Genomic DNA, 25475 nt, shown 5'->3' on the forward strand with positions numbered 1-25475 from the left:
TAGATAAGCAATTCTACCTAACCAAACATATATATGGAATTAGCAAAATTAAAACTTGGAATCCAATTTAAAAACTCAAAGGTATAAAATAAAATGTTTTGTTTTGTTTTGCTGTCAGTTTTCTGACAGTAATTTTGATTATCAAGGGTAATTTTGACCATCAAAACATGTCAATAGTATAAGAAAATCCTTTATGTAGCATTTGTATTATTCCAAAGATATTTGACAATAGTCATCAGATAACCCAACCAATCTCTTGCAAAAGATGCCATTAAATTAGGCAACATCACCATATTTTCAAAAGATCTATTTAAACTAATGAAAATGGATCTTTCAACCCAAATTATAATGTTACAGAGAACTTGTGAAAAACTTGACTTTGCCTCTAAGTCATGACCTAAATGATTCAACCTCAAGTTATTAATATGTTTGTCATGCTAACACAAAATGTTAGCTAAATTACATTTCATTTCTTCCCTTATATACCAGCACATTTGGTAATCTGTGAGAGTAACAGAAACATAGACTTTGACCACATAAAGATAAAGATCAGTAAACTAAGACAGAAAACAGTCACATTCCTCATGAGTCATCATATTCCATTGACTAAAAATCACAATTTAAGGAAATTCTGTAGCCAACAAACACTTAACAACAGTGCCATAATCATTTGGGGACACTGGAAAACAATATAAATCTTGAAGAGTGAATACCTGGCAACTTTGCTAAACTAGATCATAATCTCAGGAAACAGTAAATTTAAAATCCAACAATCCTTTTAATATGCTACACTAAGTTATTTTTCAAAACCAATACCAAAAAATGATTTTCAGAAGTTTAACAGATTTAACAATTTCTTAATCTCTATCATTGTATCCATTCCATTTAATAGCCAGCACCTAGATTATTTTATTATATCCTCTTGTCAACTCTGAGCTTTTCTCCCTTCCAATCTCCTTTGTTTAATGCTCCTAGAAACATTTTTTTCCAGTTGTCCCACTTTCAGAAAAGGCACATCAAGAATAATTAGAATAGCTAATGTATACTGAGCAGCTATGGGCAGGGCAGTATGCTATCTAACAGAGTGTCATCTCACAGAAGAGAATGTGAGAGGTAGGATGTGGTAGGAGATAGAGCTGAAAAGATTAACAGGATCCGCACTATACCTGGCCTCCTGAACCATGTAAAGAGATTTGTACTTTATTCCTAGGGCACTGGGAAGTCATCAAAAAGTGATAAGCAGGAATATGATACAATTAGATTTGCCTTTTAGAAATGAGACTCTCGCTACTATTCTGGTGAATGGATTAGGAAAAAGAAGGTGGTTGGGACAAAAAGCTAGCTAAGAAGACACTATGGTGATGGAAGCCAAGCATGGAAGTAGCTAAAACTAGAATAAACTAGTGGGTTCAGGAAGTAGAACCAAGAGAATGTGAGAACAAACTGGATATTAGACGGGAGGGGAGAAAGAGACAAAGACATGTCCAGATTGTTACAAGGGCAAGTGGGGAGATGGGGAACACAGAAAAGGGCAAATCTGGGAATGTGGAAATACCCAGCAAACAGATGTACAGGCCGAGATACACTCATTCATTTAATGAGCTTTTTTAAGTCCCTATCTTTGAGCTCAGAGCTACACATATTTTCTATATGAGATTATAGTTTTAATAAATTGGGTAAAAGTATGTCTCCCTCACTTTCAAATTACTATTTCAAAGTATATTCTTGTCACAAATAGCAGAAGCATCAATGAACAGTTGAATGAATCAATCATTAAAAGTAACTTTGCCAAATGTATTATAGCATAAAAAAATGATGAGCATTGCCAAAAACGTCTGTTAGTAGAGTCAAATTTCAATGGCCTTGGCAGCATAGCAGAGATATTGTGTATATTTAAGGATACAATAATATAAAACATTGAATAATGAGACTAGGTCCACATGCCTCCCCACCCTGACATATGTAGTAGTATATATCAAATTAATTTTCAGTATTTGAATGAAAGAGGCAAAATTTGTCACAACTAAGAAATTCCTTCACATATAATGGCTGAAAATTTTATTTTTATTTTTATTTTAGTTATAATTCACAGAATGAGGTATAGGTAGCAGGACTCAGATGCCAGACATGTGTGATCCATGTTCACACAACTTAACTTAAATGATTGTGGGCAAAGCATCTTATAACAGAAGGATAATTTTACTGAATGAATGTCATACATGGTTTGACTAAGAGATGGTGGAAGCTCAGAGGATTGCTTCTTTTAACACTGGCACACTGCCGTTGTGAGGTTGGGTGAGCAGACACTCAGAAAGAAATACTGACCAAGCTGCTGGGAAAGCATATAAACTGTGTGTAAAACTTTCTATAGAATTATAGACCTTTCATTACTACCCAATGGTCAATATTTTATTTAAATGCCTTGTCAAGTCATTTCTTTTTTATGCACAGCCTAAAACATACTTAAATATTTCTATATAGACATGTTATATTCCTTACCTCCAGGCCTTATAGCAAACTTGAAGGACAAGCATCATAATTCCCATTTTACCAAAGAAGAAACTGAGGCTTAGAAAAAGTGTTAAAACTTGTTTATGATCACACAATTTTGAAGTAGCAAAGCTGAGATTCCAAGATCCCAGATCAAATTCTCAAGTCTATGTCCCATTTCCTTTCCAAGCTGATTCCCAAAGATTTAAGTTCCTATGAAGTAAAATGAACGTAGCAATAATAGACTGTGTTAATGCAGGTGAAGACTTCTTTAAGGATAATGGAAGACAATAAGTGATCTTGATTCAATCTGGGAAGAGAAATCAAGACTGTGCCTAACACTTAGCAGTGGCTATAGAGAATGCAAGAAAAATCTACAGTATGGTCTCTCTTGTCAGAGTTGGTGAGATGAAACTAATAAGAACAAGCAAAAGAAGCTGTAATTTCCCAGTTGTTTATAGGATAGGTTCTAAATTATTTCGTTTTGTCAAAATCAAGGTAATAGCTGATAAGCTTAAATAATATTGCCTACATGTTCTACTGAAAGAGCTTACAGCCTTTAAACTTTCAGGAACACTGGCTCCTCAATTAAGTTTACTGGTAGGTGTGCTACAATTGGGCCCAAGGTCATTCAGCAGCGATGCATTATCTTTAGTTCTTATTACAAACTTTCAGATTAAATTCATTGGTTTGCACAAGAATTCTAGCCAAAATTCCAAATATTCAGGATGCTTTAATAAAGGAAGCTATGGATACCACAGCTGTGGATAAATTTGGGTATTTATCTGAGAGAAATGAAACACTAACTCAAAAAGATACATTTATCCTATGTTCATTGAAGCATCATTTATATTAGCTAAGACAAGGAAATAACCTAAGTACCCATTAATGAATGAATGGATAAAGAAAATGTGGTATATATACACACAATGCATTATTATTCTGCCATAAAAAAGAAGGAAACTATGCCATTCTAGAAGACAACATGGATGGAGAACCCGAGGGCATTATGGAAAGTGAAATGAGTCAGAGAAAGACAAATATCTCACATGTGCATTCTTAAAAAAGATCAAAGTCATAAATACAGAATACAGACTGGTGGTTGCCAGAAGTAGGGTAGTAGGAGTGAGAGGGGTGAAATGGGTAAAGGTGGTCAACAGGTATAAACTTCCAGTTATAAAATATGTGAGTCTCAGTGATGTACTTTCCAGTATGGTGACTATACTTAATAACACTATATTGTATATTTGAAACTTGCTAAGAGAGTAGATCTTAAAAGTTCTCATCACAGGAAAAAAAATGTTTACTATGCATGATGATGGATGTTAACTAAACTTAGCGTGGTGATCATTTCACAATACTATATACAAATATTAAATCATTGTGTTGTACATGTGAAACTAATATATCATATGTCAATTATACCTCAATAAAACAAAAAACAGATACATAATAATAATATCATAATAATAAAGGAAGCTGTGCTTTAAATCTAATATAAAAAGGCAGAAAATGTTACATATCTTCTTCTAACTACTGATTTGCACCTCATCCATAAAAACCTGGCAGGTGGCCTCACCTAAGACAGAAGACAAGGAGGAAGAGCCTTGGATTCAAGCTTTGCTTGAAACAGGCTGCAGAAAAAAAACAAACAGCATTGCCCCTTAACCAGGCTATTACTCATATAAATTGAGTAATAGCTGCCAATGTCATGGTTCACTCCTTTCCTTAATTTTAAGGATTTATTTAAAGATTGGTCATTATTTATTTAAAGTCCCCATCTTTACAAAGCATTATACTCTCTCCATTTGTGGTGCTTTCCAAGGACCACAAACCAAACAGTTTGAAAGACTCCTTTCTTTTAAGGAATTCACAATCTAACACAGAAAACCTGAGTCTGAGTCAGACATGATTTTTTAAATACTTAGTCAAATTTTCATTCACATTTTGTATATATTCACATACTTCCCCAAAATGAGCCTCATTCCAGGATGGGGGTAAAAAGGGACTCTGAAGTAATTAGCAGAGGTCTTCTGTTCAATAAAAAGTAGATTTAGTTGATAGTAAGGTGAAACCGGTTTCACTAAATTCATGAGGAAGTTATTTCTAATATATACTTTACCAAGTTTCAGATGTTCGTTAGGCTGAGTTAGTGCCAAGATGGGGTTACTTATGGGGGCCTTCTTCTAAAATTTAAATCAACTGTGGGCCTGGGTAGCTCAGTCGGTTACGTGTCCAGTTTCGGCTCAGGTCACGATATCCCAGTTCACAAGTTGGAGCCTGGCAATGGGCTCTGTGCTGACAGCTCAGAGCCTGGAGCCTGCTTCAGATTCTGTCTCCCTCTCTCTCTCTCTACACTCTTGCTCACTTGTGCTCTCCCCTTCTCTCTCTCTCTCTCAGAAATAAATTAAAAAATTTAAAAAAATGAATAAACACTTAAAAATTTTTGATAAAAGCAAAAAATAAATAAGATTTAAATCAACTTGAAGCAAGAAAAAAAGGAGCTCCATTATCTACTGTTCATTAAGATGAGATTTTAGAAAAGAGAATGATCAAAACTGAGCACACAGCAGTGTATCAAATACAACAGGTACTAAAAAAAAAAAAAAAGAAAGAAACTTTTGCTGAACCACATAGAGCTACACTAAACTCACATATAGCTCATTCTTTTGCTCTAGAATTTAAAGAAGTTGAAACCTATCTTCACACAAGTTTGACCCTCTGCTGCAAAAAGTCAGAGAAATCTCTACAACTCCAAAGACCATGAGCAGCGGCATTGGTGACCATCCCAACCCCAATTAGACTATACACAGCAGATAGAGGACAAGTTTTGCTCCATAAGTCAAAAATAGCACTCTGTTCAAAGACCTCCATGATCAAAATCTTTGGAATTATTTTTACTTATTGATTCCTTTACATCTCTGAAAAGTCCTAACAATTCTTACTTCAACACTAGTCTCAGATTTTCTTTTCCATTTCTAAATAATAACACCTAACATTTATTGACTATCTACCGTGTGCCAACTACTTTGCTAAGCACTTTATATGAATTCTCTCACTTAATCCTCCCAAACACCCTATGGGGTAGGTTCTGCTACAATGGTGGAGCTGAAGGTTAAAGAGATTAGGTAACCTGTCTGATGCCACATAGCTAAAAAACACAGAATCAAGACTCCAAATCTGGTCATCTAATTCTAGGACCTACCCTTGAATGGCAGTGCTACATTACCTCCTGAATCTAGCACCTAATTGTAGAAGCCTCTAGCCATTCACTTAATCCATAACTCATCTCTGTTGTTTCACATAGCTATTAAGGAAGTCTTTCTTAACTACTATTTTGTTTTTTGCCATTTACTTCCCCATTTAAAAAAAGTGCAGTGGCATTACAGAGCATATTAAATTTAATGCAGTTGCCATATCAAGCCTGTGTTCAGTCAATCCATCAGATCCTTTCAAATTCAGGAACATAGCCTCTAGAATACAAAGACAGCTTGAGGGGTATCTGGGTGGCTCAGTCAGTTGAGCGTTGGCTCTTGGTTTTGGCTCATGTCATGGTCTCACAGTTTGTGAGTTCGAGTCCCACATCAGGCTCCATGCTGACAGAGCAGAGTTTGCTTGGAATTCTTTCTCTCTCCCTCTCTCCGCCCCTCCCCCCCCCTTTCAAAATAAATAAATAAACTTTTTTAAATGTTGAAAGATTAAAAAAATTAAAAACAAAAATAAAGACAACCTGCTGACCTGCTATCAAGGAAATATATGTCTTTTTTTTTTCTTCCTCAGAAGGAAAATTTTCCTCATGGTTATAGTAATAGAAATATAGCATCCAGAAAAAGGGAGGTAAAAGTCTAATATAGTGAATCACAATGCAACTAGGACAGCAACCAGTGTTGTGGTCTACAAACAACGTTTTAAACAAAATACTTAGAAAGAAGAACATGCCACTTACTTGCTATGTGTATCTGGGTGAGTTACTTAACCTCCCTGTGCCTCAATTTCTTCATCAATGAAATAGAATGGATAGTCCCTAATCCATAACCCTAGTGAGACTTATGTGAGCTAATACATGTAAAGTGCTTAGCACAGTAAGATAATAAGCACTCAATAAATGTCAGGAATTATTATTTTGGCAGGAGTGTGGGAGGAGACATAAGTCCTTTCAAATAAGCCAAAAGTTGTCACATGAGTAATTAAACTTACTCTTTCCAGTTCCTGAAATAGACTGACTAGGAAATGCATCAGAGAGGAATTTTATTTGGGCTCAATATATGAATATTTTCAAACAACAAAAGCATCCTGAAAATGGGATTGGCTCCCTTACAAGACAGGGTGCTCCCTGCTGACTGGAGGCCAGGATCTATGCATGTACAAGGGCTCCAGCTCTAGTGTGCTTAACTGCACACGATGACCTCCAAAGCCTCACTGAAGATACTCCATTAGATTTGTTCCCACAGTGTGCGGTACACAGTAGTTTTTCAAGATATACCGTATTGCTCTTGTTCGGAGTTTTTCTATGATTCACATATGGCATGCATTTGCAAGTCAAGATAAAAAGTTCGGTCCCTGTCTGTGAGACATACTTTTGATATTAGCTGTTTCATACAACTAATGAGAACGTAGCTCATGTGTTCTCATTAGTTGTCCTAACCAAATCAAACAATGTGAATCCCAAAACATATTAGAGTAACGTTGAGCTCCCTTATATCACAAAACACTTTGATTCCTTCTCCAAGTTAAGAATATATTCCATGACTAGTTCCTTTAACCTTAACAATTTACTAATTTTACTAATAAAAATCTCCTAAGCTTTAAGCTGAGCACATGGCCACCCATGGTAGAGACACATTTCCCAATCTTTTGTAGCTGGGTTACCATTAACTGATGAATGGATAGAGAAGATGTGGTTTCTATGGAATATTACACAACAACCAAAAAGAATGAAATTCTTGCCATTTGCAACAACGTGGATGGAACTAGAGCATATTATGCTAAGAAAAGTAAGTCAGTCAGAGAAAGATAAATATCTTATAATCAGTCATATGTGGAATTAAATAAACAAAACAGATGAACACAGGGTAAGAGAGGGGAAAATAAGATAAAAACATAGAGAGAGGCAAACCATAAGAGATTCTTAAATACAGAGAACAAACTGAGGGTTGCTGGAGGGGAGGTGGTGGGACGGGCTAAATGGGTGATGAGCATTAATGAGGGAGGGCATTTTTAGGGTAAGCACTGGGTGTTATATGTAAGTGATGAATCACTAAATTCTCTGAAACTCCTGAAACCATTACTACATTATGTTTTAACTAACTGGGATTTAAATTGAATAATAATAATAATGAATCATGGGATATGAGTAGAAGTGATATGTGTAACTTACAGGTCACTTCCTTTAAAAATTTGCTTGCCTTCCACTTGCATTTTCCTCCTTCCTATAGGCTGGAAGGAGGGTGTGGTAGTGGTGGGCCGGTTTAATCAAAGATACAAGAAAACAAAATATGCTAAGTGAATGGCTCACACAGAAGACAAAAGAGCCTGGATCTCTGAATTACTTTATGGAGCAGAGCTGCTTACCTAACCTGCCTGCTGGTGGAATGTTCCCTATTAGAAAAATAAACTTCTGCCTTATTAAAGCCACTAAAAAGATCTGGATTAATAAAGATTTGGATCTCTTTATTAGAGCAGTATAGCTTCCTAACAAATGAAAAAGTATTTATAAATATGGAAAGTGAACTCCCTAATTTCAAAGGTTCAGATATTTGTGTATGAATATTCTCATCTAAATTCTACCTTTAATAAAGCTAGAGTAAAATTTTAAATTCTGGTATAGAACAAACCAACCATCTAAAGCAAGCAATACTTCCAAGGGCTGGGTACCACCACCAATGGTACACTTTCTTTTCTTTTTTTTTTAATGTTTTTATTTATTTGTGAAAGAGAGAGAGAGAGAGAAAGCATGAGCAAGGGAGGGTCAGAGAGAAAGGGAGACAGAATCTGAAGCAGGCTCCAGGCTCTGAGCTAGCTGTCAGCACAGAGCCCGACGTGGGGCTCGAACCCACAAACGGTGAGATCATGACCTGAGCGGAAGTCGGACCCTTAACCGAATGAGCCACCCAGGCGCCCCCAATGGTACACTTTCTGAAAGCTGGAAACAGAATAGTTTAGGAAGTAAAAGACACAAATGATAGAAAAAGAAAAACACTTGAAAAAAAACTACAAAGACAGTCCCTTGAAGGTCATAGCACCAAGATCCTTAGAGGAATAAGACAAATAATCTACCTTAGTCATCTTGTTGATCTCTAAAATGTTCAAACCAGGGGCGTCTGTGTGGCTCAGTCGGTTAGACATCTGACTCTTGATCTAGACTCAGGTCATGATCTTGGGGTTTGTAGGCCCCAGCCCTTGTCAGGTTCTGTGCTGACAGTGCAGAGTCTGCTTAAGATTGTCTCTCTCTTTCTCTATCTGCTCTTCCCCTGCTCTCTCTCTGTCTCTATTTTTTCTCCTTATCTCTTTCTCAAAAATAAACTTTAAAAAAAAATAAAGAGCAAATACTTTTAAAAGATAAAATATTCAAACCATTTTCAACTGTAAAAACTGAAAATTAAAATCAAAACCATGAGTAAGAGTTCCAAAGGACTGAAAACATAATCAGATAAACACAAAGTTAAGCTTTTATGTATAAGAAGCCTCAGAGCAATGTTTTGGACTTTGTAACAAAAAACAAATTTTTAAAAGATAGTAAGGTATTAGTCATAGTTGTTAAAGGATCTAAGTCACACTTTGGTTTCCTCCAGAGTTTTCTTGAAGGAATTCAGAACAACAAAAATATCCTGCGTGGTGTTTTCGTCTTATATAAATAAATATCTAATATCCACATCCAGGAATTTTTTAAATTATAGTTTCAGCTTTTTTTTTATCTTATTTAATGCCACTAAACCCACTACATACAGACTTTATGTCCTCAGTTGATCCCAAAGTCAACGGAGAGTACCGTCTTTGTCTTCTGGCTTTTAACAGGCTTTATACAATGGAAAACTTTCCATAAGCTGGTCTTATTATCCATGAAACCAGATAGCAATTGGTTCTCTATGGTGTAAGCTTGCATGGAAATTACACTTTAATATATGCAGCACTCAGTAGGCTACAGACTTTATTCTTATTTTAACAGCTTACATTGCCACAGGGGCTGGACTTACACTGACAATACATACACAATAATGAATGAACCAAGGCCTGGGTCACTATGTGTTTTGTATAGGTGTTACAAAGTATCTACAATATAATTCTTCTAGTGGATCTTATTCCCTAAAGTTGAAAAGGGTCAAATAAATAGTTGATTTTTACAAATGAGCCACCAGGACTCATCAAAATACTTCTTTAGTAAAAAATTAAAACAAAGTCTCATTCCCTAACAAAATACCCACATCTTCACCACAGAAGATCTTCCTCTGTCTACAACATCCTTCCTTTTCCCCAATTACGATTTGGTAAGTTTTGTACTTTTAACAGTGAAGGTAGAGATGGATAGCTGACCAAATATAGAGATCAGTGGAATCTATTTTCCTAAAGAGTCTCAGAGGTACATTCTATTCAGAATCAAATCAAACACACAAGAATGTTGTGAGAACCTGAAAATCGTCCTTCAATTGTTGTGAAGGATATATTAAGAATAAACCCAGAAATCTGAATCCTCTCCTTTTTACATTTATCTAGTTTTGAGAAAGAGAGAGAGACAGAGCACAAGTGGGGGAGGGACAGAGAGAGAATGAGACATAAAATCTGAAGCTGGATCTAGGCTCTGAAACCTCAGCATCAGAGCCCGCCCAAAAGCGGGCTTAAACTCACAAACTGTGAGATCATGACCTGAGCCGAAGTCTGATGCTTAACCAACTGAGCCACTAGGCGCCCCTGAATCCTCTTCTTTTTAAATCTTCTAAGATTTAAAGAAGCAGTTCTCCACCAATTTGCTTTATAATTTGAGGAAGTCTGTAACCTCTCTAAGTCTCAGTTTCCAAGTCTGCAAAGAGGTGAATTCAACTATTATGAAGTAAACTCTAAGGATTCTTTCAGTTCAATTTTCTATGAAAGCTCTATTTTGAATTAAGCATAGAAAAGTAGACCATGTAAAACTGCAAATGCATTTAGAAGTGAAATGTTCCTAAAATCCACAAATTGTTTTTCTTTAAAACTCCTGAATCTTAACCCAGTGAACTATTCATATTTGTTAATAAATTATCTTTTTGTTTAAGGAACCTAATAAAATTCATCTAGAATTGGATAAAATCATCACTATAACCATTATCTGAAACTAGGATGTGATAGAATCATGGCCCCCAAATATTTTTATGTCCTATTCCCCAGAACTTGTGAATATATTCCGGGTGAATATATATCCATGGTAATGGGGAATTAAGCCTACACATGGAATTAAGGTTGTTAATCAACCAACTTCAAAAAGATTATCTTGGATTGTCTAGGTTAGCCTAATGTAATCCCAAGGATCCTCTAATGTAGAAGGAGACATAAGAGTTAAAAGGAGCAAGGTAGAAAATCAAGGACTCCACAGGCATTGCTGTTTTGAAATTGGAAGTGTCTATGATCCGAAACAAAAAAAAAGAAGAAGAAGAAGAAAGGAGGCAGATTCTAGACACTAAAAGGAGTGAGAAAATAGATTGTCCCCAGAACCTCCAAAAAGGAACAGAGCCCTGACAATACCTTGATTTTAGCTAAGTGAAGCACATTTTAAACTTCAGACCTCTAGAACTGTAAGATAATAAATTTCTAATGCTTGAAGCCACTAAGCTTGCAGTAATTTGTTTCAGCAGCAATATATTTAGAGTTTCTAAAATGTAGGTTTTGAAGAGGAAGAAGCCCAAACCCCCAAACTAGGAGGTGTGCCAAAACAATCACCTTTGATCTATTGCTGTTTCTTAGATCCCTCTGACTTCCAATTTAAGTGAAATAATGTGTGTGCACCTAGCTCAATAAATGGTGGTTGCTTTATTGTAGAACAATGTGAGGGTGAACCACCTTAACTTTTTTTTCTTCTTGGCCCCATTCCAATCAGATCAGTATATTCTTAAATCACTGGTTTTTGGGAATTTGGAGTATTAGAATTGCAGGTTTGGAGGATAAAAGAAAACAGGGAAGAAAAACCCTCCCCTCCCCCCATTTTAATAGCTGTGAGACCTAAAACAAGTTTCCACACCCCTCAGAGCCTCAACTCCCTCATCTCTAAGGTTGAAATGATAATGATAGCCTGCCAGGCTATCCTAAGAATTAAAGATAACATGAGATCTTGACTATATTAGAAACTGTAATTGTTCTACACCATGAAATCTTTAAAAAATCCTCCATTCCTTATCTGTGGTACCACAAACAGTTCTCTATAATAGTGCCCTGGATAAACGGAAGAGATGGTGGACAGCCATACTTAGTATGAGAGGGGGCCAAGTTAGAGAATGAGCCCTAAGCTCTCCAATTCTATAATAATGTAATTGATAATTAAGCAATCTCAAATTGTGAGAATATGAACATGTGAGTTTTATTTTTCCCTCAGCTGCTTCCTCCCAACTATACCATCTTGGATCCCCTTTGCCCCTAGGTACTCTGGTTATTACTAATAGCTCATTCAGATTCCATAACGTTTTGGTTTCTCTCAATTATTAGAAAGTTCTTTCAAGTTCTTAAAAACTCAGTCCTATTCATTTAAAAACTTCAATCTCATGTTCAATTCAAAATCCTCTTCTCTGCCCCGTTGCCCACAAGGCAAGCTAGAATGGCACTATAGTGGTTGTATAGTGGAACTGGGGAGTGGGTTTACTCTACCCACTTCTCCCTTTCTCTTCCCCATTACTCTGCCCTCCTAGAGCTTGGCTGGAGGAGGGATAAGAGAGGTCAAGGTCTTCCCATAGATAGTTTCCCATAGATAGTATTTCATGGATAGGGGTGTTGCAGGCCCCATTGGGTTGGCTTTCTCTGCTCCTCAGATTAACATTAACCTGACCCTGGCTCTCTCTGTGGGGCAGGCATCCAAAAGCAGACTCTCTGGAGTTGCTGCTTCTCTGCAGTCTCCTTGACTCCATATTCATCATCCTGGTGTTAGAGGTCTGACTTGGGTACTGACTGACTCTTCCACTTACCTCACCTAGCCCCTACCCCAGCATTTTGTTAAAAGTCCCTCTACCCCCTGTCTACGGCCATACCACCCTGAACGTGCCCAATCTCATCTGATCTCAGAAACTAAGCAGGGTAGGGCCTGGTTAGTACTTGGATGGAAGAGTCCCTCTACCCCAAATGGCTTCTTTGAGGCACCAGCAAGAGGCCTGGCCATTTCTCACTGTGTCCCCTTTCTCCACACCTGAGACAGCATCAGGGGCTCTGATGGTACAGTAACTCAGTACCTTCCAGAGGGGGGAATGAGCATCAGTCCCATCTCACAGACTTGGTAGAGAGGAGGACTGACTATTGGATGCCACCACCATTACACATTCTCTTGAGTCCCTTATTTCCCAGCCTCAGAAAAAGGTCATGAGCTCTTCCCCCCAACCCCCAACAATGAGGAATGTGGAAAAAACAGTCTCTTTAGGAACCATAACATCCCTCCAAGGCTACCTCCTCCCTCCCAGTCCTCCCCTTATTTAGCCTGGGGAAGAGAGGTGAGCAAAGGCAGTAGTGAAAGCCACTTTTCTATAAGACCAAGCCTGGTGGCTGAACACAGTAGTCTGTGGTCTCCTGAAGCTAGACCTTTGTTAGACCTTTGTTTTAAGCTGTGATAGTTAATTCCAGTGCTCCCAGCTGCTTCCATCTTGTTACACTAACTTCTATATTGACTTCTTCGTCAGAACCACTTCTCTGTATTGGTGAAACTGTCATGCTGAGGATTCAACAATGAAGAATTTTCTTGGACTTTCCTGGGGCTAGGGCTAGCAAAGTAGACAAAACTCATCTTTAGTGCCAAATGTTCCGACCAACAATCCAGACCAATCCTTCCTCTATCCTTCTCAGGAATCTCTCAGTTCAAAGGGCTTTGTGCCCAGAAATTATTGTTAGGTGTTTAACGTATGAGGTGTTAATTAGTTAAAAGCTCTCCAGAAAAATGAAAAACACATCAAAATAAAAAAAATCTGAATTCCCAAATGTACAACTCCTGGTAGAATTATCCAGGTAAAAACACATTTGTGAGGTGCTTGGGTGGCTCAGTCAGTTAAGTGTCTGACTTTGGCTCAGGTCATGATCTCACAGTTTGTGGGTTTGAGCCCCACGTCGGGCTCTGTGCTGACAGCTAGCTCAAAGCCTGGAGCCTGTTTCAGATTCTGTGTCTCCCTCTCTCTCTCTGACCCTCCCCTGCTCACGCTATGTCTCTCTCTCAGAAATAAATAAAACATTTAAAAAAAATTTTTAAAGACATTAGTTAAGCTATTTACCCTATCCATTTATAATATGGTCCTATCTGACTCCATTCCCCTCTAATACACCTTGATCCTTCTCTTTCCTCTTCTCTCTCAAACCCCAGAAATCTCAATGTCTGGTCAAGCTTAACTGTTATCACTTCTGAGTATGACTTGTCACAGCCCGTGCAGCTACTTTTGTGAGAAACATGTCTTCGGAGAAAGACTATCACTCCAGATGTAGGACACAGACAGCTATAGGATCACCTGCTATTGAGGCTTCTGACTTTCAGTGTGTCTAGTGCAAGTGTGTATACACATATACACAATGTACACACCAGTGTATTTATCACCATAGCTTGATACTATACTTACTGAACATGAGGAAGTATTAGGAAAAATAAATATTTTAAGTGTGGATGTTTGGGGAAAACCTTCTTTTATCCTTCAAAAAAAAAAAATCCACTTTAAGAGAAAGTGGCCAAATATCTTATAGTGCAAATGCTGCAACAGGAAAATAAAGTGAAAGAGAAAGAAAAAGCCAAGGTCCAATGTCTTTTCAATGATTTAACATAACTGCAGGTAGATAATAAAAACTAACATATGAGTGTTTCAACAAAAGAGCAGACTGTGCCTTTAATACCTAGCTAGCCCCCAAGTGATAGGGACAAAACTCTGGGTACCATCTAGCCACCATACTATATTTCTGAACAGCAGAACAGACTCATTAACTTTTAACACAATAAAGCAGCCATAAGCACAGTAATTTCATGGTTATTGACATAATCATGTATTTGAATTTCCCACATGTTGACTTTGGAATTTCTTTCCTCCCTCAAAAAAAAAAAAAAAAAAAAAAAAAAAAAGAATGAAATGACTAGACAGGCTTTAAGTTTAATGGAATTCCACACATATTTGCCAAGTTCCTCGTATGGGTGAGGAACTACATCTGCCTCAAATGTAATTGGAAGGAAATCTCAATCATACAACCACTTAACACATCCACTACCACTTAACAAAATCTCAACTTCCTTGGGCTAGAAACTCAAATACTCCTTATTGATTTATTGATGCTGGAAGACATAACTATCAAACTATAAAATAAATCATATCAAGTTGCAAGTGATTATGTAACAGTCAATCTTTAGCCTGTATAATTTATACCAAAGTTGGATCATAAACTCTTGTTTCATGGTAAAAGATGCTAATTCTGGTCAAAGAGTAAAAATATGCTAATAGGAGTCCACACCTCTAAAATTGCAATACTATTGTAAAGTTGTAGGTATTTTACATAAAAAGTTATGAAACTTTAAAAATGTATTTTTTGGGAGCACCTGGGTGGTTCAGTCAGTTAAGCATCCAACTTCAGCTCAGGTCATGATCTCACACTCATGGGTTTAAGTCCCAACTCGTGGGTTGGAGCCTGCTTCCAATTCTATGTCTCCCTCTCTCTCTGCCCCTCCCTCACTCATTCCGTCTTTCTCTCTCAAAATAAATAAACGTAATAAAAAATTTTTTAATGTATTTTTGAAAATGTATTCAGTCTTTAAGAACTTCCCAGAATTCTTTTCAGAATCTTTTCTTTTAGATCTGTCAGCTAAACTTGGCTTTTAAGGTAAGCATAAAATGTCTGCCATTTCATCTACAGTGGTTAAGGTTTTAATCAATATTATGTAAGAAGATGTATAACATAAAGATTAAAGCAACCTCTAGAGGGGTGCTTGGGTGGTTCAGTCGGTTAAGCATCCAACTTCGGCTCAGGTCATGATCTCAGGGTTCATGGGTTTGAGCCCTGCTTCGGGCTCTGCGCTGACAGCCAGCTCAGAGCCTGGAGCCTATTTCAGATTCTGTATCTCCCTCTCTCTCTGACCCTCCCCTGATCATTCTGTCTGTCTCTCTCTCTCTCAGAAGTAAATAAAACATTAAAAAAATTTTAAAGCAACCTCTAGAGCTAGACTATTTGAGTCCATTTCCTGCCTCTGCCATTTACTAGCTATGTGACCTTGGGCAAGTCACTTACCTCTCCATCTATAAAAATGGAGATAATAATAAAAATCCTCAATGGTTATTGTAAGGACTGACTGAATTAACACACACAAAGTGCTTAGAACAATGCCGGACTCTAATACAGTTATGTAAGCTTTTGCTATTATTATAAAGAAAATGTCTCAATAGGAAAATCTCTTCAAGATGTCACATCTCTCAAGATGTTTTATATACTAGATTAAATGTAAAAATAAATTTATTTAATTATTAATAACATTTCTAAATATATAATATTTAATTATAGCATAGAATCAATGATTCCAAAATATTTCAGAACAGTTCACCAAATGCTGAAGATATCTTTGCATCTTATATGTCAGCCTCTAGGGGGAGCACAAACTCTGTCCCCTACCCGCACCCCCACCTCTGCCCCAACCCCTACTGCCTCCTCCAAAACTTAGTTCCAATAATTAAGAAACTGCAAGTCCAAGGACAATAATGAATTATGTTTATGGAAGTAAAATTTTCAAAGGAGAAAACGGTCAGAATGCACATAGCATGGTGTCCTCTCTTTGTCCTGAACCCAACAAGTGTTGGCCTGAAGGAGAATAGATCACTGTCATTTGCACTTGCTCTTCCAACACAGGTGCCCTTTTCTTAGCCAGGCTCTAACTCAGCCTGGATCAAGGAAGCCTTAGAACATTCTCCTTCTGCTGCCACCTTACTCTTTGACCCTGGGAGTTGTGCTCCTGAGCAACCAATTGGCTGTCAGATCAAAGGTATGGGGTGTGGGCTTTACGCATACAGGCTATTTGGCCTGCTTTGGTCTGAAATCACTTGTGCCTTAGGGAAAAGGCCTTACAACAAGATCCAGCTTTCTAGAGTTCTGCCTTGAAATCTTAGTCCAAGATAATAGTAGTGTACTTTTGCCTCTTGTTGCTTTCCTTGCGCATTTATCTTTCTGAATACTTCAGAAGGTATTCTGAATACAGCCTCATGATCATTTCTAACCATCACATTGTACCACACAATAATACAAATTTGCCAACTTACACATAATTCCTGTGCTTAGTCTAGTACAGACTTAGCATCTTTTACAAGGCTCTTGAAAGAACGGAAAGGTCAGCATGAAAAAATTAGCAAAGCAGAAATTATCTTTCAAGGTGTTTTAATCTTTAGAATATGAAATTGTATTGTTACAGAAAAGTATAATATTTTTGCCTATAATCATTACACACTTTCATGCACTTACAAATATGAACTCAGACACCTTTGGAAACTAAGCACAGTTTCTAAAATAGTTTAGTTTTCATGCTGTTTTGTTTCATTTTGGATGGATTGTTCTACTTTCAAATTTAACCTGCCTTTCTTCTTCCTAGAGTGTTAACAATAATATAAATAATGATTCCCTTCTTCTCACCATACTCAGTCCCACTTTTCTCAAAGTAATGCTAGTATTAGTGAGGTGAGTTAAAATGATACAAGTGAAAACAAACTAGATTATATCTCTCTTAAACACATCCACATAAGATGCTACAAATAAAATAACAAATCCAATTCAATTTTAAATCCAAGGAACTTCTCCAATACTTTGTCATATTATGATTTTGTTGCCATCAAGTGTTAACTCAAATGCATAGTACATTGGTGATAACTTAAAACAAAAAATTATTGTTATAAAAGTTGACCTTTTGGTGCTAATTTTTACTATCACCTTTAGAATACTCAATAATTACAATAAATTTTGTCTATTGTACCCCATTATAGGAACTGGGATACAGTGATAAATAAAATTCAATAAAACCATAAATAAGTCCTCTTGACATTATTAAAACATTTATCAAAATATAAGATTTCATAGAACTGACAAGTTTTACTACAATAAGATGTACTAATTTATTACCTTAGATTTAGAGAGAAAGTTTAATCGAAATTTTCTCTCTTCCCATCTAATAACCAATGGTTCATATACTGGTGCTAAGATGGGAAACAAAAAGTTGCTCTTCCCTCATACTGTTGTTAAGTCATTTTAAGTTTGACAATTGTTTTATTCTTTTTTTAATATTTATTTATTTATTTTTGAGAGAGAGAGAGAGAGGAGGGCAGGGGAAGAGAGAGGGAGACAGATAATCCCAAGGAGGCCCCCCATGCTGTCAACACAGAACCGGACATGGGGCTCAAACTCACAACCGGTGAGATCATGACCCAAGCCAAAATCAAAAGTCTGACACTCAACCAACTAAGTCATCCATGCGCCCCAGTTGGGCAGCTGTTTTAAATGTACAATCTTATACGTCTCAGGTTGGACATTGCTCCTGAAAATGGGATTGTATTTAATTATTCAAGCTGAACAAAAGTGATGGTCAGGGCATCTGACCAGTTGCTCTGGCATTACCTAGAATCAGTAATGGATCTTTGGTCAATCGCACTGAAGGTAAAGCTGGCAGTCTTCTAATGTCTCTTCATAGCACCCTGCTGTGCCTCAGGTGTTATTTGGCAATGTATATTCAATTGACATTTTACAGTAGAAAATTTAATTATTTGTTTTCTCTACTATAAAAAGGAAAAGGCTGAGAAAAAAAACTAGTCTAAATTGCAATGTATATTTAATCTCTCAATGACTATGTAATTAACTTATAGTTTTCAAACATTAAAATATTTCCCAAAAAGGCAAACAAATAGTGTAAATTCTCATAGCAATAGTAAACACTAATTCATAGGCACTTCTTTTTTTTTTAATTTTTTTAATGTTTTATTTATTTCTAGGAGAGAGAGAGAGAGACAGCGTGAGCAGGGGAGGGTCAGAGAGAGAGGGAGTCACAGACTGAAACAGGCTCCAGGCTCTGAGCTGGCAGTCAGCACAGAGCCCGACGCGGGGCTCGAACCCACGAACCGCGAGATCATGACCTAAGCAACAGTCGGACACTTACCGACTAAGCCACCCAGGCGCCCCTCATAGGCACTTCTAAAACCTTTCATCCAAATAGGACAAAGTTCTTTATCTAAATTTAATCCTAATATTCTTAAGAGGCATTATAAGCAATCACATCAGAAAGGCACCGCAGTGACAGGCAACCACTTCTAAGGTGAAATGTGTCCATGTTTCTATGGTAACTTCAGAGGAAGTAAACACTGTGACTGAAGTTGCTGGGATAATAAAACAGACCAACCTAAGAAGTTCAATGCTATTAATATAGGTAAATAAGACGTTAGGAGGGGCACCCCCAATGAAAGCCACCAGAGCATGCCCACAACACACCTTATAGTAAAGGCTGACCAGCTCCTCTCTACAATCAGGTTGTTCTCCAAAATTTATTCGTAAGTTGGTTATTTGGAACTTTTAACACGTATTTCTAGGGGAGAAAGAAAGAAGGAGAGAAACAGAGAAACAGAGGAAGGAAGGAAGGAAGGAAAGAAGGAAGGAAGGAAGGAAGGAAGGAAGGAAGGAAGGAAGGAAGGAAGGAAGGAAGGAAGGAAGGAAGGAAGGAAGGAAGAGAAAGGCTAGAAATGCTTATTAATTCCCAAGCCAATCTACAGAAGCCTGTTTAACTTATAGTGGGCCTAAAATTTTTATTTTTCAATCATATTTACTTACCTTTCGTAACTGTAATCAAAATGCTTTCAGAGCTCTAACTTAAGAGTGGCTATTTCATCACTCTCCTAGAATGATACATATGTCTATGCCCCAGGTACTTGTTTCCTTTCTATATCAGTCTGAAAGAGAATACAACCCCTCATAAACAACTCTGTGTAGGGGCATGGGAGAAGTGGCCTGGTATAAAACAGCAGATGTGCACTGATGACATGGAGGACACCTGCCAAATTGCTATGCCTTTTAAAACACAGAGCAGACCTCACAAAATGACTAAACACAGGAAAGTTTGCAATCCCTTTCTAGAGTCATCCATCTCCAGGTTTTCTGGGTTGGGAAGTGGGGGAGCAGAGTAAGGAAAATTTCCCCCACAAGCCATCGGGCCCAAGGTTCAGACTCTTCTGCCACTCTCTTAATAGCTTCATGTTGTTTCTATCCCAGAGAGTATTCACAGATTGTGGACTTCCTGCCTCTGAGAGTCAGCACAAGAACACAAACTCTAGAGTTAAGCAGACACGGGTATGAATCCTAACTCCACATTGTATCAGTAGCTTTCTGTATAAAGTTTATTCCTTTATTATTTCTGAAAGAGAGAGAGACTGTGCACAAGTGGTAGAGGGCCAGAGAGACACACACAGAATCTAAAGCAGGCTCCAGGCTCTGAGTTGTCAACAAAGAGCCCAGCATGGGGCTCCTGAACTCACAAACCACAAGATTATGACCTGAGCTGAAGTCAGATGCTTAACCAGCTGAGCCACCCAGGCGCCCCTTTTCTCTATTGTAGAGGGTATGCTGTGAGGATTAAATGACATAATGTATGAAAGCTCCTAGTTTACAGTACCTGACTCACAGTAGGTGGTACTTCATAATAAAATTCCTTTTGCCTCACTGAAGAGAGCCATAATTTTGATATGCATCAACAGGTACCCAAGGCGCACCTTTTAGGCTACAACTCAGAAACCCACTACACTAGCCCCAAAATGAACATGACAGAATGAAACTGGCCATGACATAAAATAATGACATAAAATAATGAGACACAAAAAACACCAAAGCAATTACTTTCACGATTTCATTTCAGGTATCAGCACCTCATTCTCAGCTCCTATCTTCATTTCACACACCCATGTCCATGAAATCCAAATGATGATTTCTTCTAGAGAATTTATATTTAAGTAGAATTGAAAGGAAAAACATAGAACCCTTCAATATGTGACATATAAGGGAAGAAAGATTAGCTGTTTAGAAAACATGTATGTATCTCAGTTCCCATCATTACTATAAGGAATGAGTTATGCTGCTTTCTATTTCCAAAACATTACAGAGTTAAAGAGTTATAAACTATAAAGTATTAAATATTTTAAACTTATAAGTTTGGTATCAAAAATTAGATAGAAAAATGGTCTAATAAATAGAAATATATTCACATGCAGAATAGTACATAATTGTTTTATATTATTAACATTGCATGTAAATAATTTTCATTTTAAACCACAAGTCATCAAGAAGCAGTGAAGATGGAGTCTATTGCAATACTGTGGTACACAACAATGCACTTACCAAAAACATGAAGGATTTATCAATGCCAATGCTGTCGAAAATAATCACACAGAGAAACACAGGGAAAAAGTGGATGGATTAAAGAAAACCAAGTTTAAGTCTCCCATTAAATTTTTTAAAACTTAGGACTTGGCATATAAGGGAAGAGACACAATGATAGTAGATGCTACAAAGACGTGTAAAGATAATATTGTTATTGTTTTCATCAGCGCAGAAGAAAACTGTTTTCTCAACTAAAATCATGTTTTCACAAACTAGAGAGGGCAAATTTACTGAAAACATTCGTTTTACTAATATAAAAGACATTTCTTTTATTAATATACAAGGCAGTCTCTTTCCTGGTATGATAGAAGTATGCACTATTCTGATTTGCGTAATATTCAAGTTAATAGAGAATATTCTAAGTTGAGCTGAAAATAATTTAATATTTGATGATCTACAACCTTTCAGTGGCTCAGAGTTATGACCATGAATATCACCATAGCAAGGTTATTTGGAACCCCCTTTAATAGTTTGATTAACATAAAATGTACTATAGCCTTTCTTTTCTATGTATGCTTTGATGTTAAATAAAAAGAATGCATGGCCAAATTCTGAAGAATGCATTTTTCTCTCAATCTAGAATATGTGCTACATATTTCTTATATGATCTAGACCATTTTTACTTTGCTAAAGTGAACAAATCATGGGGCAGCAGTTTCAAGATGTCAACAGAAAGGTCCTTCCTTAATCTCAGAGATGGTGTGGAACAGAACCCCATCACCCACTTCTTTCACCATTGGAAGTGAATGAAGGCCTCTGGGAACAGACCCCAAGGACCCATGCCCACCAGTGGTCTACCAGGTTATTCTTGAAAATTAAGTGACACATCAAAATGATTTTGGACAACCCACTAGGAATCAAAAGCATTTGAAACAAATTTGAAAATATGAGGCCTATAAACTTTAGTTAAATTTTATTATATAAATCAAGAACGTCAATAGTTCGCCACAGATATATACAGATACATATGCTTACATATGCATGGAATATTTCTGGAAGGATACTTAAGAAAGTGTTAACAGCTATGGGGGCGGACTATGTAAGTGGGAGTGTGGAGTGGCTGGGAGTTTTCCCTTCATGCTCCTTTGCAACATTTGATTTTTTTATCATCTGCTTATGTTATTTTTTCAATAAAGCCTAATTTAAAATAATAACAACTTACTTCATTTTCTAGTATCTTTAATTATAAAGGTCATTTATTAAATGCTTATTTTACTATTAAATAGGGAAAGATCAAGTTGATATTCTGTGGCCTCTCTCTTTCTTGCCACAAAAATGAACTTCAAAACAAAAAAGGCACAATTACTCAGCAAGGGCCTCTCTGAGGATATAAACCAGCACATAATACAATTTAAAAATTGCAAAATTAGTTGCAACCATTTGTATATTTCTTACACTCTGTTACTTTTATTTTTTAAACACTATAGAGCCCACTGCTTTTTATGATGATATATTTTGAACTATCTTGTGGTGTTTGTTTTCACACACACGAGATCATATGTAGTATCAGTATCTTAGAATCCAAAATGTAATTGTTTTCTAATTGTGCTGTTTTTTAAGTTTCAGAATAATGTGTTTTCTGACCTGTGGGTTAAAAGAAAAAAAAAGAAGTGATCATTTCCTTTTTATCCAAATTCACACCCGGAATGGAACACTCCTTTTCACATCATCTAAAAGGCACAGAATAACAGAAACTACTACAAGTCATTTGCAACTACCACCCACTCTTCTTTTTATATAGAAATCTTCCTGGTTTTAAACTTCCATGTGTCAGTGTTGGGGAACAGCCCAGACAATACTAGGAGCTAGGCGGATGTACTGTGGGCACGGTCTCCCCACATTGGCAAGGGTTGCTGGAGTTTGGGTATTAGAAGCTAGTTACACAGCTCAACCCTGAACAACGGTCTTGAATGTATTAGCACACCAAGTAAATTGAATAGTAAGTAATTCCAAGTCCATCTCTCAGTCTCATCTTTGGCAATACACACACACACACACACGCACACACACACACATGCACACACACACACACACAGTTTCATACTGACTACTCTACCAAAATCAATTTTAATCTCACATGCACATGATTATTCACATTCATTTATGCTAACAGGCCCTTTTCCAAAGCCTAAGGGAGAGTTCTGACTTCCAGGATACCTACTAACCACATGTCATGCACCCAAAAGATGAAATCTCAAACAGGAAGCAAGCCCCAGGCGGAAGGAAGACAGAAAGAGATAAAGGAGGGGAAAGGCTTACAAATTTCTTGCCAAATCGATGAAGAGAAACCTTGTCTGGTGGTCCAGCGGTCAGGAAGCATTTTCCCTTCCTGCGGTGGTAACCGCAAAGACCTGGGATGATGCTTGGGGTATTGACTGCCTTCTGCTAGCGCTTTCTGCAGTGCAGAAACTCTGGGCTGCACCATCGCTCTTCACTTGGTCACTGGGTCCATTGAAAACTCTGCCTATCTACCAGGAAAGTTCACGCTTCTTGGGATTTCAGGACCATTTGAGTTTGGAGGGTTGGGGAGGAAGCTGTTGGTTTTGTTTCTTGTCTCACTTGAGGGTTAACTGCATTTCCTTTACTGTGCGGGCGGTGGGGGTTGGGGGGATTAAGCCAACCTTTCTCTGGAGAGCAGTGCACAACCACCCTGTGGTTTGCATTTATATTGAATCCTCCCTTCCTCCTTCTATCAACGGTTTAGTGAAGCTTTCAGAGAAAATGAGGGAAAGCATCCATCAAAACGCAAAGACGCAGAGCGGAACTTTTCCTCTGCTGTCAGGGGGAAAAAAAGTCACTTCTTCTCACGGCCAAGGGCTGAGTCTGGGAACCTCCGGACGAGGAAGGAAGGTTTGGTAATGAGGAAGGTGGGAGAAAACAATGCCGAGCCTGCGATGCCTCCGGACACCGTACGTACATCCTGCCTGGATCCCCGACCCACACGCCGCCCACACCCACCGCTCCCGGGGCGGCGCGGCCTCGCTCACCTTGATGATGCTGCTGCGCCGGGGGGTCGCCCGCGCCGCCTCCAGGAGGCCAGCCTCGCTGTCAGTCGGGGCCCCTGCAGCGCCCGACAGCGCGACTCCGCTGCGACGGTCCCTCCACCGGCCCCCGGGGGCCACAGCCGCTCCGTCCCCGCAGGGCGCGTCCGGGCCCACTCGGGGGTCGTCTTCGCACCCGGCTGCGTCCGGCTGCGGGGGACCGTCCCTGCCCGCCGCGCCCTCGGCCATGGCCGGCGTTCCGGGCTCTCGGTGGGGAGACGGCACGCCCGGCAGCGGAGTCCAGCCTCCGGGCACGAGTGCGCTCCTGCACCCGGAGGCGGCCCCGCCACACTTTGTTTCACCGCCCGGGGGCGGCGGCGGCGGCGGCGGCGGCGGCAACTTTCTGGAGAGGAGACATCGCTTGGGTAGAGACGTCCGCGGGCCGGCAGTCCGCTAGGGTCCGCGTGCGGGAACGGGGAAGGAGATGCGAGCGGCAGGGAGAAGGAGAGGCGAAAAGGAGAGGGAGGTGTCCGAAATGGGATGCGAACGCCCGCTCCGCGCCAGACAAAAGGCCCCCGGCGGCCGGCCGGGCGGCCTCCGAGACCGGGGCGCGCGCGGCCTGAGGGGGCCGGAGCCAGACGACCGCGGCCCCGCGCACCCGCCACCTGCCCGCGGACCGCGGCGCAGCGGCCCCAGGAAGTGCGGCGGCGGCGGCGGCCTCCACTCCGCTCTGTTGTGACAGGGAGGGAAGACTTGTTTTGACAGCCCGTGGGGATTGGCAGGCGCCTGGGCCTCTTAGAAGCCTAGCGCCGCCGAGGAGGGGTCGGCCCGACCAATCCCCACTGCGAAGGGGTGTGCCCGAGAGCGAAGAATGGAAGAATGTGCTCTGTAACTGGGAGCCGGCCCAGACGAGCTCGTGTACTCGAGCGAAGGTGTGAGAGCGCGCGCGTGTGCGCACCCTCGGGCGCTCCGTGTACATTTTAGGAAGTTTCAGTGTTCGAAATGTGCCTGAAGAGGCACCAAAATCCGAGGCTGGGGGAGGGGGCAGGGAAAGGAAGCCTTTGGTAAGGCAAAGCAATTTGGGGAAAAAGGAGGTGTTGAGCCCTAATGTCAAAGTGTTCCAAGTGACAGAGCGCAGCTTCGCACCACCAGGGATTTCCACCAACCCTTTGAAGTCAAATCCTGCAGAGATAAACTAGAGTTTACTGAAACTTCGCAGTTGAAAAAATTTGCTTCAGGCTCCATAAAATGATCTTCAGTTCACTCTGCAATGTGAATAAACATAACAGGGAAAGGGAATCAGATAAAAGAGGTGAAGGTAGTAGGAATAGAAGAGGTAAGGGTAATAGGAAACTAAACCAACTAAATCCCTCTGGAGAGTGACTCTTAGCAAAGCCATAGAGATGATGGAAGTTGGCCAAGTACAAGACGAGATGG

General features: G+C 39.0%; 1 protein-coding gene across 1 annotated transcript in view; it reads right to left on the reverse strand.

Moving 5' to 3' along the window:
* The window catches only part of PLCL1 (phospholipase C like 1 (inactive)), a 326854-nt gene extending 302489 nt beyond the window's left edge, over positions 1 to 24365 (reverse strand). Inside the window, exon 1 of the mRNA XM_039219765.1 lies at positions 24045 to 24365. Within this exon, the coding sequence (XP_039075696.1) occupies positions 24045 to 24287 (243 nt within the window). The 5' untranslated portion in view covers positions 24288 to 24365. The remainder of the gene's footprint in view (positions 1 to 24044) is intronic.
* Between the last annotated feature and the right edge of the window lie 1110 nt (positions 24366 to 25475).

Source organism: Hyaena hyaena, unplaced genomic scaffold, assembly GCF_003009895.1.
Source record: "Hyaena hyaena isolate Hyena2069 unplaced genomic scaffold, ASM300989v1 scaffold_832, whole genome shotgun sequence".
Taxonomy (NCBI): domain Eukaryota; kingdom Metazoa; phylum Chordata; class Mammalia; order Carnivora; family Hyaenidae; genus Hyaena; species Hyaena hyaena.